The sequence below is a fragment of the Myzus persicae genome, unplaced genomic scaffold, assembly GCF_001856785.1.
Source record: "Myzus persicae strain clone G006 unplaced genomic scaffold, MPER_G0061.0, whole genome shotgun sequence".
Lineage (NCBI taxonomy): Eukaryota > Metazoa > Arthropoda > Insecta > Hemiptera > Aphididae > Myzus > Myzus persicae.
Genome location: NW_019103898.1, coordinates 1,852 through 18,656, shown reverse-complemented (window position 1 = coordinate 18,656; position 16,805 = coordinate 1,852). Strand labels below are relative to the sequence as shown.

The 16,805-nt window shown below is 30.9% G+C and overlaps 1 protein-coding gene across 1 annotated transcript; it reads left to right on the top strand.

Moving 5' to 3' along the window:
* The first annotated feature begins 516 nt into the window (after positions 1-516).
* On the top strand, positions 517-2,230 carry LOC111036065 (SCAN domain-containing protein 3-like). Its single transcript, XM_022317959.1, has 3 exons — positions 517-1,383; positions 1,453-1,650; positions 1,748-2,230. The coding sequence occupies exons 1-3, from the start codon at positions 517-519 to the stop codon at positions 2,228-2,230; spliced, it is 1,548 nt and encodes a 515-aa protein (XP_022173651.1).
* The last annotated feature ends 14,575 nt before the right edge of the window (positions 2,231-16,805 follow it).

Sequence of the window (16,805 nt, the reverse complement as noted above, 5' to 3'; positions counted from 1 at the left end):
CCAGTTCACTATTACAACTCGAAAAGTGCGTGGTTCACTTCAGACATTACAATAGATTGGTTCACAAAAAAGCAGTGCCAGAAATTAGAAAATATCAAACAGAAATTTTGAAAATTCCTGATGACAAAGCGAAGGCCTTAGTTCTACTAGACCACTGGTTCCCAAACTGGGGGGCGCGCCCCCCTTGGGGGGCGTGTACACATTGCTGGGGAGGCGCAAGCAGTTTTTACGAAAGACAATTTTTATTGATTACATTTTTTTTATTTAAAACGTAGAGAAATAAAATTAGTAGACTGGTTCTCTTTATCCGTTCTCGGGTATCAATAATGGATAACCGATAATGACTATAAATAGTTTTATGCTACGTTATCAGCTGTAAATTAATCGGAACGATAAAAGGATGTTAGGGAAAATGCTATTAGATTAGTTTAAACTCGATTTAGTTTCGTTTTGCAGTCGCATACTGCACGTAGTGTCGTAGTACGTAGTCGTCGCGAGTGTACATACGTAAAAATAATGGCTCCACAGAAAATAAGATTGTATAACGACGATTATATAAAGTTTGGTTTCACGTTCATTCAAAAGGATGGTATCCAAATGCCACAGTGTGTTATTTGTCACGTTGTGTTAAGTAACGATGCTCTCCGACCAAGACAACTAGAACGACATTTAACCACAGCTCATCCGATGCTAAAAGAAAAACCTAAAGAGTTTTTTGTTGCTAAAAAAAATTCTTTAAATAAAATGAAACTTGACAGAACCGGAGAATTTCAACAGAATAATGAAAAAATTATTGAATCTTCATATCACATCGCCTTTATGGTGGCTCAGCAAAAGAAACCACATACATTGGGTGAAACATTAATTAAGCCTAGCATACTTAAAGCCGTTGAAATAGTACTTGGTGAAGAAAGTAAAAGGAAAGTTTCTCAAATATCTCTTTCAGACAATACAATCAAACGACGCATTGATGAATTAGCTTTGGACATACAAAATCAGTTGATTCATAAATTAAAAAATTCCGTATTCTTTGCAATTCAGTGTGATGAATCAACTGATGTGGCCAATTGTTGTCAGCTATTAGTTTACTGCCGTTTTATAAATGAAAAGACTATTGCAGAAGAGCTTATGTTTTCCCAGGCCTTAAGTTCCACCTCAAAATTCAGTGACGTTTTGTCTGCCATCGATATATTTTTTGATCAGAATGGCCTCTCTTGGAAAAATGTTGTAGGTGTATGTACAGACGGTGCCCCTGCTATGCTAGGATCACGATCGGGTTTTGTGAAGCTTGCAAAAGATAAAAATCCATCAATAATTGGTTCTCATTGTGTAATACACCGCCAAGCCTTAGCTGCAAAAACGCTGCCATTTGAAATTAAAAATGTACTAGAAGTATGTATAAAAATTGTTAATACCATCAAAAGTAGTGCTCTTAATTCACGTCTTTTTAAGATTCTTTGTTCTGAGCTATCAGCCCAACATTCTGTTTTATTATTCCATACCGAGGTTCGTTGGTTATCCAAAGGAAATATGCTTGAGCGTTTGTACGAATTAAAGTCTGAAGTCGAAATAATGCTTTTACAATTAGGAAAAGACGATCTTCGGGAAAATTTTACTGATGAAAATTTCACATTCTACTTCGCATATCTAGCAGATTTTTTTGAGACTATTAATAACCTAAATCTCAAATTACTAGGGAGGAATATAAACGTCATAATCGCGAACGATTCTATCAACTCATTTCTAGAAAAGATACAACTGTGGAAACTGTGTAAACAAAGAGACTCCTAATTTTTCGTCTTTCCGTCGACTGAACGAACTTCTCTCTGATGAAGAAGAACCATTTTGTCCTACTGGATTGAAAGATATAGTGATTAAACATCTCGACAGTTTGACTGATGAATTCACTCGATATTTTCCAATTTTTTCGAACAAAAGTTGGCAATATATGTTAACAAGTTCTCCATTCAGTACTAACGTAGACACATTGCCAGATATAATTCAAGAACAGGCAATCGAGCTGAAGAACGATTCACGGGCGAAAATTGATTTTAACAGTGGTAGCTCTTTGGAAGAATTTTGGGTAAAATACCAACCTATTTATCCTGAAATTTCAAATGAAGCTTTAAAAGTCCTTGTACAATTTTCATCTACATATTTGTGTGAATCTGGGTTCTCCAGCATGGCAGTTATAAAAAACAAACAGAAATCGTTTAGATGTCGCATCTGACTTAAAGTGTTCATTATCAAATATTGAGCCGAACATAAAAAAACTGTCCAAGGAAAAGTGTTGTCAGCATTAACATTATTTATTAATTTCATTATGTATTTTTTTATTTACCATTATTATTATTATTATTAACATCTAATTTCATTATGTATTTTTTTATTTACCATTATTATTATTATTATTAACATCAATAAAAAAGTAGTCATTCCGAATAATTTAAAGTTTATTTTTAAAGAACACAAAAAAATATGATCAATTTGTTTTCAATTTAAAAAGAGGGGGGGGGCGCGAGATTTTTGAAAATATATAAAGGGGGCGTAGAATAGAAGAGCTTGGGAACCACTGTACTAGACAATTGTCCAGCACATCCACAAGTTGAACAGCTTACTAGTGATGATAAAAAGATCACGTGCATGTTTTTGCCAGCAAACACAACTTCTCTGATTCAGCCTATGGATCAAGGCGTCATCTACACAATTACATATACAAAAAGAAGCTTTTAAATGAAATTTTAGAAGTCGAGAAACCAGCTACCTGAGAAGAGGATAGAAGAGGTTATAAAACGCTACAGAATGTCAAAGATTACAATATGAGATCCATAATTTACAATTTTGCATCTGCTGTCAAAGATATACAACATTCAACTTTGATTAACTCGTGGAAAAAACTTTTAATAAATAAAGACATTGAACCAGATACGGCTGAATTAAAAACAGACGATTTTCACAACATTTTCCACCAAGGAGGTGAGAATTCAGCTACACTGGAAGACATTGAATTGTGGCTAGAAGTAGATGAATGTGATCTAAGTTTATTAGGTTATCATATTTTAACAGAGGAGGAGATTGTTGAAAGTGTGACCGCTGCAGAAAGCTCTGAAACGGATGAATATGATCAGGATGAAGTAGACGATAATGTTAACCCTAAGCCAAAAAAAGATCATCTAAACATTGCCATTAAATACGTTGAAGATAACAACAATGAAAACATATCTGAGTATTATTAACATTTAAGGCATCTTCGTGAGTTAATCATTAAAGAAATCCATGTGAAAGAAAGACAACTAAAGATTAGCAGTTTTTTAAACCAGTAAGCGTGACAAGTGTGAGTAATGAATGTGAGCCTTAATATGTACTATATTAAGTGTGTAATGATTTTAATACAATTATGTTTCATGTATTTTTAGGTTAAAATTGTAAGATATACATATGTATTTATATTCAGTTAGAAACTTGTATAATAAATTAATATCCAATACATTTTTTTTTTAATTTCTAATTTACGATTTTTGGTTATTTTGTTTAATCCGGACTTTCAATAATTTGGACAACCTAGAGCCCTATATATTCCGGATTAATGAGGTTGTACTGTATAACATTTTAATAAATAATAACATTCTTAATTTTAAGTGAAATTGAATTATACATACTTTTTGTGGTCTGACACCTTTTCTATGTCCTGGAATTGTAGACAAAATATAGTTGTTGATAGTGTTTCCTAATAAACATAGTCCAGATAACGACGAATACATCCATTAAAATCGGACTTCAGGGAGCATCCTTGATTTACTTCATTAATTTTAATTTTATAATTTTTAATTAATTAAATTTTTTCCTTAATGAATTACAATGGTTTTGGCTAGGCGGCTTTTTCTATTTTTACACTTTTCAACCCTATTAACCCCCTTTAGGAGTTTAATTTCACACAAATAAAGTTTATAGACAATGTTTATTTGTGGAATAAACTATGTATACTATATTTCCAAAAAAATCAGAACAAAAAACGTTTTCAATTTTTACCACTTTTACCCTTTTTAAACCTCTTAGGTGTTGAATTTCCAAAAATCCTTTCTTAGCGCACGCCTTCATCATAATAGCTATGTGTATGCCAAATTTCAGCCCGGTCCGTCCAATGGTTTGAGCTGTGCGTTGATTTCACAGTCAGTGAGCTTACTATTTTATATATATAGATATTAAACGGCCTCTCTAGAGCATTATAGATTCGTCAAGTGCAACATTTTTGACGGGGAGTAGGATGATTGAAATTATTTCCGATCATATTAATAAGGGGAGGTATTTTGACAGCTCATTTACTTCAACTGGAACACTTTCCAAACAATTTCAATATCCAAGCGAATGTGTTATATTAGTTATTAGTAAAAAATAAAAAAATAACTAATCAAATTTTCACACATTGCCTACTAAGATGGCTGAGTTGCATTTGTAGTTGTTCATCGGCGTATCCACAGTCTAAATAAAAATTAAAATAAAAATAAAAAATACTATTCATACATAGTATATGAGTACACCAGACAGGTACGATAATAATAATATAATACAATATAATATCCTACCTGATAATATACTGCTCGCATTATAGCAAGTGAGTCTCATATATAGATTTGGCAATTTCAACGGGCAACTAAGTGCACGGGATCAGCTAGTTTAACTATATAAGTACATTTGTTATATCTATAAAATGATAGGTGAAAAATAATAGACAATTCAAATGGTAAAATGGAAAATCTATTTTTATACTTCATCTGTTTCATTTTGCCTCACCAGACTATAAGCCTTAAACGGACATTACATTTGTCCTCAAACGATAAACTTATTACTAACATGACTGCTATAGTGGTTATGCTATTTTAAGACTTATATTAGTATGAATGCTATAGCAGTGACTGTCCGTCAACGTGTTAAGGGGTTTTTGGATTTTACACTTTTATTATTGTCTTTCATACAGCTATTATTAATTATTTTATAAAATTTGTCAACGTTTGTTCTTTGAATGTCTCTTGTATTATTTTTGCTTTCGACTCTGCTTTGTTAAGTGTGCTGAGGATACATAATTTATAATATAATTTGTCTAGTCTATGACGATATTCTTTAACATCCACCATTACTAATTTTAATTCAATTTAATTATATTTGCAAACTTGATGTTGTGGTTGAATCTTCAAAGGTTAAATTATAATAATTATAATAATTAATAATAATTATTATAATTATTATAATTATTTCTGTTAAATAACTTTTAATAAATGTTCACTTAGATACATTTTTATATCTTATCAGTTACCCTCCCCAAGTTAATCCAGTGAATATGTATTCAACTAGAGATGGTGCATGATTTTCTTCGAATACCATGTCACGTGCATTTATGTACCGATTAATATCCTTCCCCAGTGCACAAGGGTATTAAATTAAAAACGTCTTTTAGTTACCATTTTTTTAATTTCCGTTGTGAGTTTTTCTAAACTTATTTGAAATAAAATATAGAGGATAAAAGATAATATAGTATATATAATTTAAATACAATATATTATTATATAATGATATAATTTATAACCGATGTTATTACGGACTTGGGATAGTTGTGTACCTTTAGGTAGTACCTACTGGAATAGTGCCGGGAGAGTATACCATCCGTAGAGTTTATATGTCATTAACACCAGGAGAGTTTACAATGCCTCACCACCATATTTTATTATAGGCACGAAACTGTCCTTATGAATAACTTACAACTTATGTATTATTTCACTATTGTTTGTCGAACCATAGTTTTTAATTTGTTAAAACTCATTGGTTACCAAAAAGAAAATGTTAGTTGCGCTAGATTTGATTTATTTTACATTTCACCATAGGTTCACTCACCCTAAGGTACATTGATTGTTATATTCAGATTGTTACATTAAGTATTATAACAAAAGAAAAAAACATCTATCGGTGAATTAAATTAATTTACAGTTCAATGGATATATTTGGACTTTGCTTGGCTGTCGCATTCATTACAGTTACAATTGTCGGCTATACATTTACAGTATTTATGATAATCAGAGACAATATTCGACCTTGGTATAGATGGTGGAAAAATTGTAAGGATATCCGGTTAAACCGCGAAGAATTGTCCAACCCACAACTCTGATTTCATGAAAGCATCTAACAATATTCAGAATAATTTACTTCAGGACTCAACTACTTTGAACTTAAAAAAAATAAAAAAAACATTTTTAATCTTTTTCAAATTGATTTTGTAGCTTTTGATATTCAGATCTAACATTTTAGTACAATTTACTAATATAATCATTGTTGAATAAATATGTAACGTCTTTAAAAGGCACCAAAAAAATGTTCGTATTTCCAGTTGTTTATTGAGTGGATTTAGAGTAAACATAATTATTAAAATTGTTGTGAACTAATTTTCTACTCATTCGCTAAAATTTGAATATTAGATGAGTGATTTTGTGTAGGCAACTAAAAGTTGTTGTATCATAATAATTTCAATTAGTACGCCGTATTATTGAAAATACGAAACTAAGTTTTTCAAGAAACCTAAGTATTTTAAATTAATGAGTTATGAGTCTTACTTCCCTGTACAGCGGCAGATTTTGATTACAATCGCGGTTGATGGGCGGTAAAAACGAGTACTACAAGATCTAGTAGTTATATAGTAGTCATACAGTTACACCAAGACCATACTAAGTTTTCTAATTATTCACTTATTATGCATTGTAAAAATATAATTAATAATTTTTGGTTTTTACAGTTATAGAAACTTGAGAGTAAACGCGTTATCATACATTTATTTTTATTTTAACCTAGGGCCGCCGACTGGTTAGGTTAGGTTACACACATATACATCGCTTCATGATAGAAATAGCTGACTGGCCTCACACAAACCTTTTGTAATTATTGTTTTATTTTTGTATGTACTGATTGTATCTTGTAAGTTACATAATATTGTGGTAGATTATTACGTATGAGGTCTAAATGTAGTTGGTTAGGTTTATGCTCGAGATGAGACAGAATAACCAGAAGGGACACGTTTGAGTTTCACATGGGTTCTTATGGGAGACAGATTTGCAACACCTGTTGGAAAACCAGTGCTGTCGGTAGAAAGATAATTCCCATCATTCTATTTTTCTAGCAATACTGTACTTCCGAACAAAGGCAATTATATGTCTTATAAACACTGTAAAGGCGATAAAAACATGTATTATAATACAAATATAAGTAAAAGTGCTAACTTTTTTATTAGTGAAACCAGTAAAAAGAATTGTACATTTTTGTTATGTTCATGGGTACACCGGTTTTCCAACAAATTTAACAGATTTTGAGTTCTCACGGAATGTCTATTCTGGGGCGATGGCAACTTATATCAATTTCTGCAACTGTTGCAAGCTAGTATCGTCACGGAAAAAATAACAGTTACACATACTGTTATAGTGGTATTAGAAAAAAATGCTGCATTCGGCAAGTACTCAATGATACAGTTACTGTTATTAGAGAGTTTTTGGGCACAGGTTAATATTGGTTATAATATCTCATTAAAATATGATGTCCGTGATCAAGGTTATTAGATACTATTGTGACTATAGTCTATTCCACGAGAGAATAATCAATCCACCGATCAATTTACGTCAGCGCACAGTGGTCTCGATCGCCTTTATAGGTGGCAAATATAATTGTTTCATAAAATATAAATCCAAAAGTTTCAGAAATTGAGTAAGTGCCTATAATAATAAATAACAACATAATATTGAATTGGAAATAGTTTATTTTACTTTTATTATGCTATTTAAGCAATTTGTATTTTAATAATTTTATTATTATATGAATTATAGAAAAATATTTTATAAGTCATTTTGGTCGCAAAATATTATATTTTAATATAACAGAATAATACAATTTATAATAACATAAAATACTTAATATACATAATAATACTATACTTCTACTTAATATGTAAATGTATTTTTGTGTTTGTTTTCCAATATGTTTTAATTTTATTCTGAATCTGTTTCGGAATGTAAATCGTGTCTGAATCACTTTCCTTATATTTTTCTTTAGAAGCATCTAATAAATCCAATGCATTAATTGATAGTTCAGTTTTAGGATTTTTAGTTACAGTTCTTTTGAACATTATAAGAGGATCGGAAGAAATGAGAAGAAAATGCAATAAGTCTAAATTCGTATTTATTCGTGAAGATTTTCTTGTATGGTGTTCGCGGTATCTTTTATAGTCTTAATTGAGATTGCGCTTCTTCTGAAAGAAACCCGGTTTGCAAAAAAGAATATTTTGTGACAACATCTCTGTGAATTATACTTCATATATAGATGGTACATAGCAGATGGCAATTATATACCCCTACATAGAAATATGCTTTAATTTTAGCATAGTGATCAAATTGTTCAGCATCAATTTTACGACCCCAAGAAATTACAGATGAAATCGTAATTATTCGATTAATTAATTTTTAATATATACCAGTAATATCGGCTACTTTTTCGGGGTTGTTAAAAAACGGTTTCTCCACATTACCGGTATTAGATGTCCCCGATCCTTGAGTTAATTCAGTGGCGCCGAACCACATTTTGAATGGTCTGGTCAACAACCACCCTATTAAAATTTTACCGTTTTCTTCGGGTATAGGATGTACAAAATCAGGTACAATCCCAGAATTTAAATTAATTTTAGATTTAATAAATTGACTATATTCTCGAATAACATCTTCTCGGACTAAATATTTGCTGTAAACTTTACAGATTGAAACAAAAGCATCTAATGGAAAACTTGATTTTTCCATTATATTTGAAACACATTTTGGGGTTAACAAGTATAAATCTTTTGCTACTTCAATGTAATTATCATTAAATCTTTTTTTCAAATCTGCAGAGATAATATCCAAAATCACAAAGTATGTATTTACTTTGTAGGATACTACAGGGTCTTCTAATGCTTGATCTCTTGATTTTTCATCATATTGGCAAGGGACTCGTCTTCGTCTATTGGAATTAGTAGTTAGTTGTAAATCAAAGTTAAATACCTTTCCATCTTTTTTAGTTGAAATGGAATTGAAAGTAGATAAATTAACTGTTAATTTATCTACTTTCAATCCCATTTCAGTGAAAAATCTTTTTTGGATTTCGTCTTTCTTTTTCGAAACAGTTTCTACAGAATTCAATTTGTAATTATTATTCAAAATCCGTTTCAAAAATTGTATCCATTAGAGCAAAGACGATAACCCATACTTAAAATTATCTTCATTCATTTCAAATACATGCATACTGTCTAATTTGCTCACATTTGTGGGATCGCATTTATAAATAAAACATGTTGCACTTGACGTATTGGTTAACGCATTACAGACTTTGCCATCCACCATACTAAGTATCATAGTATACCGAACATTTACCAAATCGTCATTAAGCCTAATCTCTAATCGTTTTAAACAATTTCATTTTCGACGTCTTTTGCATACTTTAAAATATGATTTGTAGTTTCTTTTTCAAAACAAAAAAGATGATCGGACGACAGTAACTGATCAATAAAGACTTTTGATTTAACCATAAAATCTTTTTTTCATTTGAATTTGTATGTAATATCAATTGCAAAGGAACTAAATAAAACATAAATATACTTCTGCGTCTGCGTTGTCTATTGTCACTAGATATTTGGAACCATTGTCTGGAAGGGGATTGCAGGGGCTGATATGTTTCTTTTCTCCTATAATATGGATTGTATTACCCATTGAATACTCGTACGTTTGCCGAATATCATTTGCGATCTGAACCCTAGAGCGATTGTCTTCTGTTTGCTTGTTACCATATGCACATGATCACATTACTGTTTGTATTTGCTGTGTGACTTTATTTATTGATTTATTTGAACGATTTTTAAATTATGGATCAATCGCCCGATGGTACTAGATCTTCTGCAAAGCACAAGTCAAAAGGAAAGGTAAATTTACCTTTATTATAAGTTTTCTTTCAGAGTTCCTTTTTAAATGTATTCACAATTCGCATTAACTGAAGATTTTATAGTATAGACCATAGGTATTCAAACTGTGTGTCGCAGGAGTTGTCGAAGGGAGCCGCGTAGTATAATTGAAAACCAATAAATATTTTTACGAAAAACGTTTACTAATATCATTGAGGAACACCGGTTGAGATACGTCGAATTGTCTACAACAATCATTCGCTAAATATAGCTTTAATTTATTTGATATATGTAATATGGTAAATAAATTGTAAAATATAAATTACAATAATATAAACATTGAATTTTTTGTCATTTATAATTTGGGAGCCGTCAACATTTTGAGAAGACTTAAAGGAGCCGTGGGATGAATAAGTTTGAATACCTCTGGTATAGACATTTGGTTACATACTGATTTTATTTTAAAAACTAGCTTTTTCATATTCTTTTCAACAAACCTAGTTGTATATTATATTGTTTTATCAAACTATTTTATTTTACTGTAATTAGATACTTTAAGCGTTTTAAGTATCTACCTACTAAAAATACTTTAAAATGAATAAAATGATTAATAAAATATCTAATTTTGTCTAAATTTCAACTTGAAATGTCCATAAAAAATTGTTGTTAATAAATTGTTTGATTTCAATATTAACTATTAATAAGAAACTTTGTTTTATATTTTTAATCCTTATTTTTAATAAAATGAACATGACAAATTGTAAGTACAAAATAATGTTTTTTTATTAAAACAAAATAAGAAATTCGTTCTTCAAGAAATCGTGGAATTACGGTTGAATATCAGAATATCCAATTTCAAATTTTAAATGCTCATAAAATATTAGCTTGACTTTCTAATATAGTTTTAGAATGGTAGAAAACATATGGAGAATATTGTGTTGAATTATAATTTTTAAATCTTAGGTTTAAACAGTAAATTTTTTTATGAATTTTTGAATCCAAAAAAAGTCACGAATTTAGTCGATTCGAAATTCTTACGATATTGGGTAGAAGATCGGCTCATTTACTATTTAGACGAGACTTGAGTGAACACCTGAGATATTAATGGTTAAGTGTGGTTCAACAAGACATGAGATCAGCTCGAATAGCATCTTCTGAGGGGCTTTCAACTGGAGCAGTAAATCCTGAAAATGGTAAACAATTAATAGTTCACCCCATCGGCCATCGGTTCCCATGATATATTTGTTCCCGGATGTCTCCTGTGCTTTTCGTGATTGATTTTAATGGGTTTTGCCCAGACCCAAATAGAATGTTGCTATCGTGATGGACAACCCTCCTTATTAAACGGTAAAAATGGAGAAATGCCCAACTACTAATTGGAGATAACACGAAATCATAGCTTGGTTTCGGAGTAAAGAGGAGGTAATTGAGAGCACAATGGCAGAATTGCTAAGGGTTGTACAAAAAATAAAACAAATGTACAACAAGTATGACATTGATGAAATGGTGAAGGCTAGCAAAATTGTGCTTAGATAACATCCTTAATATTGCGAGCACAACAACATTGAACTCGCATGAGCTGCAGTAAAAAAATGTCACAGACAATAACAAAATGTTTAAGCTATAGGACATCAAAACATAAATGAATGAAGGAATGGACAGAGTTAGTCTTGACACGTGGAAAAAATGTATGTAATCATGTCGTAAAAGAAGAAGAAAAAGCTCTTGGAGATTGGATGACATGGTCGATGATTCCATGACTACAGAAATTCAACCATGTGTTCTGACCATAGGCAATGACTCGGACGACGAAGATGGAAACTTCAGATACTTAGCAGATACAAAATAAATGTTGTATACATAATATGTAATGTCATAAATATATTATAATAGATTATAATTTTGCTTACATAATATACCTATGTCATGTTGTATAATATACAGGTTGTAGCAAAAAGCGGTTCCTTAATTTATACGACAAAGGAATTGCAACAAATATAAAATTATATTGTATATAGACTTATTAGATATTATAGATTACAGATTTTGTTTGTATTTATTAATTACAAAGACAGATTTTGTTTGCATTTATTAATTACAAAGAATCACTGTTTATGTTCAAACTGATGACCATCTTTTTGATGCAACTGTGACAACGAGAGCTCTCGGGAGGTGTGGCGCAGGATCTTGACCTGTATCCGGAGTTCATTAAATTCTTCCTCGATGATTTTTCTCAAGTCTGGGAGTGTGAGCAGATGCTTGGCAAAGACTCGATCCTTCAGAAGGTCCCAGAGGAAGAGATTGCATTGTGTTAGGTCACAAGATCTTGCTGGCCAATCAATTTCTCCACGCCCGCCAATGCAATCACCAAAACACGCATCCAAAAACTAACGCACAATGAGCGCGTAGTGAGGTGAGGCGCAGACTTGCATGAAATGGACAATGTTTGCCAGTTCGGGGTCTTCATCTGTCTGCCCACGTAGGTTCTCCAGCATTTTCAGGTAGGTTTGCCCAGTAACAGTGTTGTCAAAAAAGTGCTGCCCGACTAACCGTCTGGCGTGAATTCTGACAAAAACACACACGACCAGTAAGTTCAGGTGTTTCTGAATGCAAACGTTTGGGTTCTCCATACTCCAATAAACACAATTGTGTCTATTGATTGAACCATTCAATTTTAAAATCACCTCATCTGCCCACAAAATCTTATGGTATGCGGGTCCTCTTCGCGATAAACTTTATAATTCATTCGTTTCAGCACGAGACACAGCGACCTATCTGAAATGCTTAATTGCATCGATAGTCGCCAGGCATACTGATTTCTATCGTTGACAAGAGATAGCGCCACCGTCTTCATGTTTTCAGGTGTTGTGACTGTAACTGGTCGATTTTAGAGCAGTGCGTCTGCTACAGAACCCATTCGAAAAAACTTATTGTACAATGTACATTTTTGTCACATTACGACGAGATGGTTAGACTGGTCGATTCGGTGCCTGAAAGTGAGCAAAAATCGTGGCATAGTCGGCATCCAACCGCAGATACAAAACGAGTAAAATAATTGAAGGGTTCAGTGCAACAACCAGACAAGTCACATTTTTTAAATTTTACAGGAGAGGCTTATAACAAGTTTTGTTACATTTAAAACAGAGATATTAAAAAAATTTCAAAAAAATTGTAAAGTTAAAGTGTTGGTCTATATCAATATATTATTTTTAAGTTTTAGCTTTGATTAGTTTTTTTTATAATATTTTCTTAAGTTTAAGTGGGCATGGACTTATCTGGTTGTTACACCAAACGGAGTCAAATTAAAATAATATACCCATACAGTTTAAGCGATTAACAGAAAAGTTTAAAATATTAAGGGCTCACTATAACTTTAAAAGTTGTAGATATGTATCACAATGGAACTTCAACCATAACTTAGGTACTGGGTAACAAGGCTGAATAAGATAACCATAAAAACATTTTTTTAAAAAAATCTTTTCTGTAAATTGCATACTTTTTGTTCATAGTATAATCGGCTCTAATTTATTATTTTTAGGGGGGAGGGGAGCAAAAATTAACTTCTTAAACTTAGGAGGGAACAAATTGAACAGTTTACCTTCTCAATATTTTTCTACTGACTGTTTGTGCTCCTCTAAATGCCACTTATGCACAGAAAATAGAACACCGTAAAAAAAAATGAGTAAAACTTTCCTAAAAAACTGTTAATTAATTTAAAATGCAATGTTATCAGTATTATAGTTATTCTAATAGTACAAAACTTCACTTAGGTACCTATATGGTAAAGGAAATCAAACAATAAAATAAAATATTTTCATTATTTTTAAACAAAATAATAAATTAATCACATTATAAGTTACTTTACTTATATAATAAAACAAATCAAACAATAAAATAAAACTATTTCAGCCTTTTTAAACAAAATAATAAATTAATCACATTATAATAGTTACTTTACTTATATATTAAAAGAAATAAAACAATAAAATAATTTCAGTGTTTTGAAACAAAATAATAAAATAATCACATTATAAGTTACTTTACTTATGTAATAAAATAAATCAACTAATAAAAAAATTATTTCAGTCCAAACAGAGTTAAAAAACAACATAATAAAGTTACAAACCATAAGTTATTAATCTTCATAATTGGACAGACATGGAACATCATTATTTTCAACATAATTTTCTTCAAATTGATTGTAGAACCATAGGTGTTCTGGTGGTACATATTTGGCTGCTAAGTCTTGTACATCTAACAGTTTTGCCCTTTTAATTTGTAGGGGTTTAGAGTATAATGTAGGAAGATTCTCCATTGGATATTTAAAGTTATTGACTACAGATTTATGAAGTATAAAATGGTCAGTGCTTGTAGAGTGTGGGATTGTGGTACAGAATAATCCTTCTTTTTTATATTCTATTTGTCGATATGCCATAATAGTGAACTTAGCTTTACTCGAGTTGGTGATGCATTTTTTAAAATAAGGTTTCAAATACTCTGAAAAGTTGTAAATAAATCGTTGAGTTACGTTAATAACATTAAACCGTCTGACTCAGGTGTTTTTCACCATTTCTTGGTATGTGCTTGGAATATATACTCGTTCAATTTTTCTTTTTTGTTGTTCAATTAAACCAAAACAGCGGTCACAGGGTAAGAAGCTGTGGCCAGGCTCCGGATATCGTTGATTAATTTGTTTTAAGCCAAATGCTTCAGATTGAATGATAGTATATAAATAATGAATTAAAGCAGTGTTTTTATTTTGAGAACTACAATTATCTGCAAATAGATATAAAGTTTGAATACCTTGGTGTAGTAGATTTTCCAAGTAATNAAATAAAATATTTTCATTATTTTTAAACAAAATAATAAATTAATCACATTATAAGTTACTTTACTTATATAATAAAACAAATCAAACAATAGAATAAAACTATTTCAGCCTTTTTAAACAAAATAATAAATTAATCACATTATAATAGTTTCTTTACTTATATTATATTAAAAGAAATAAAACAATAAAATAAAATTATTTCAGTCCAAACAGAGTTAAAAAACAACATAATAAAGTTACAAACCATAAGTTATTATAATCGGACAGACATGGAACATCATTATTTTCAACATAATTTTCTTCAAATTGATTGTAGAACCATAGGTGTTCTGGTGGTACATATTTGGCTGCCAAGTCTTGTACATCTAACAGTTTTGCTCTTTTAATTTGTAGGGGTTTAGAGTATAATGTAGGAAGATTCTCCATTGGATATTTAAAGTTATTGACTACAGATTTATGAAGTATAAAATGGTCAGTGCTTGTAGAGTGTGGGATTTTGGTACAGAATAATCCTTCTTTTTTATATTCTATTTGTCGATATGCCATAATAGTGAACTTAGCTTTACTCGAGTTGGTGATGCATTTTTTAAAATAAGGTTTCAAATACTCTGAAAAGTTGTAAATAAATCGTTGAGTTACGTTAATAACATTAAACCGTCTGACGCAGGTGTTTTTCACCATTTCTTGGTATGTGCTTGGAATATATACTCGTTCAATTTTTCTTTTTTGTTGTTCAATTAAACCAAAACAGCGGTCACAGGGTAAGAAGCTGTGGCCAGGCTCCGGATATCGTTGATTAATTTGTTTTAAGCCAAATGCTTCAGATTGAATGATAGTATATAAATAATGAATTAAAGCAGTGTTTTTATTTTGAGAACTACAATTATCTGCAAATAGATATAAAGTTTGAATACCTTGGTGTAGTAGATTTTCCAAGTAATAATTTAAGAAACTAATCACTTCATTCTGACCTTTTTTTCCTACAGATTCATCGTACATAAAAAAATATGATTGACCTGTTTTTCCTGAGTAGATTGCAAAAGTTATAATTCCATACTTGTCTTTTATAAAAAACATCACCGGATGGTATGTGAGGCAGAGGCATGTTCTGTTGGTAGTCGAATGAAAGAACCTCAAGAGTAGGATTTGTTTTGGCCTCTTTAGACATTTTTTTCAGATCAGAATAAAAAATCCCAGCCTTTTCTATGTGTATCTTTTTTTCATCTAGTAGATTTGCTTTAATTAAATCATTTTTTTCAGCATTTATTAAATTTTGTAGTCTGTCACATGTTTGACATGTGTCTGACTTTGGGGAGGCAAATGATAAGTTAAAATTCTTATTGAAATATTGCCAGTAAAAATCATATTTAACTTTAGGTTTACATTTTTCACCTTTACTTTGTCTTTCTAAAAAATCATGTTCATATTTCTCTAAATACATTTGATACATTTTTTTTACACTCAATTCAGGTGATGAATATCTTTTTTCGCTATTGTCCATTCGACTATAATGAGATACACATCTGGGAAAACTGTTTATATGAGATTTTATTTGAAACACAATTTGATCACATATTTTATTGGGTCGATTCAAAGTTTGTTTTCCTCTCTTATCTGTTGGGCTTGGAATGTTCAATTTAATATTAGAAATAATTCTCTCAACGATTGATTTTCCTACTCCAAATAATGTGCAAAAAGCTTGTTTACATACTGCAGTTTCATTAGTTCCATCAATTCTAATTTTATAGATACAAGAACAAGATCTATTTCCTCTTTGATTATTTCTAGGTCTACGCCTAGACACATCCTTTAAAGAAATAAGACCTCCCAAAAAAGTATCTTGTTTTTCTTTATCCCCAATAGCATTAAAAACATTTATTAAATTGCCTTTTTCATCATCAGTAAATTTTTCAAAACACTCCAATTTACATTTACAATTAGGACCAGTCGGAGGCCTTCAAAATCTTGAATTTCAAGACATTGAACGTCGATATCTTGACAACAATATTTCCAAGAACGGCA

Bases quoted from the DNA above. Each gene is read 5' to 3' on its own strand.
- LOC111036065 (XM_022317959.1), top strand. From the start codon at position 517: ATGGCTCCACAGAAAATAAGATTGTATAACGACGATTATATAAAGTTT. The intron at 1,384-1,452 runs GTACTAGAAGTA...CGTCTTTTTAAG, and splicing joins TGCCATTTGAAATTAAAAAT to ATTCTTTGTTCTGAGCTATC. The intron at 1,651-1,747 runs GCAGATTTTTTT...ACTCATTTCTAG, and splicing joins CATTCTACTTCGCATATCTA to AAAAGATACAACTGTGGAAA.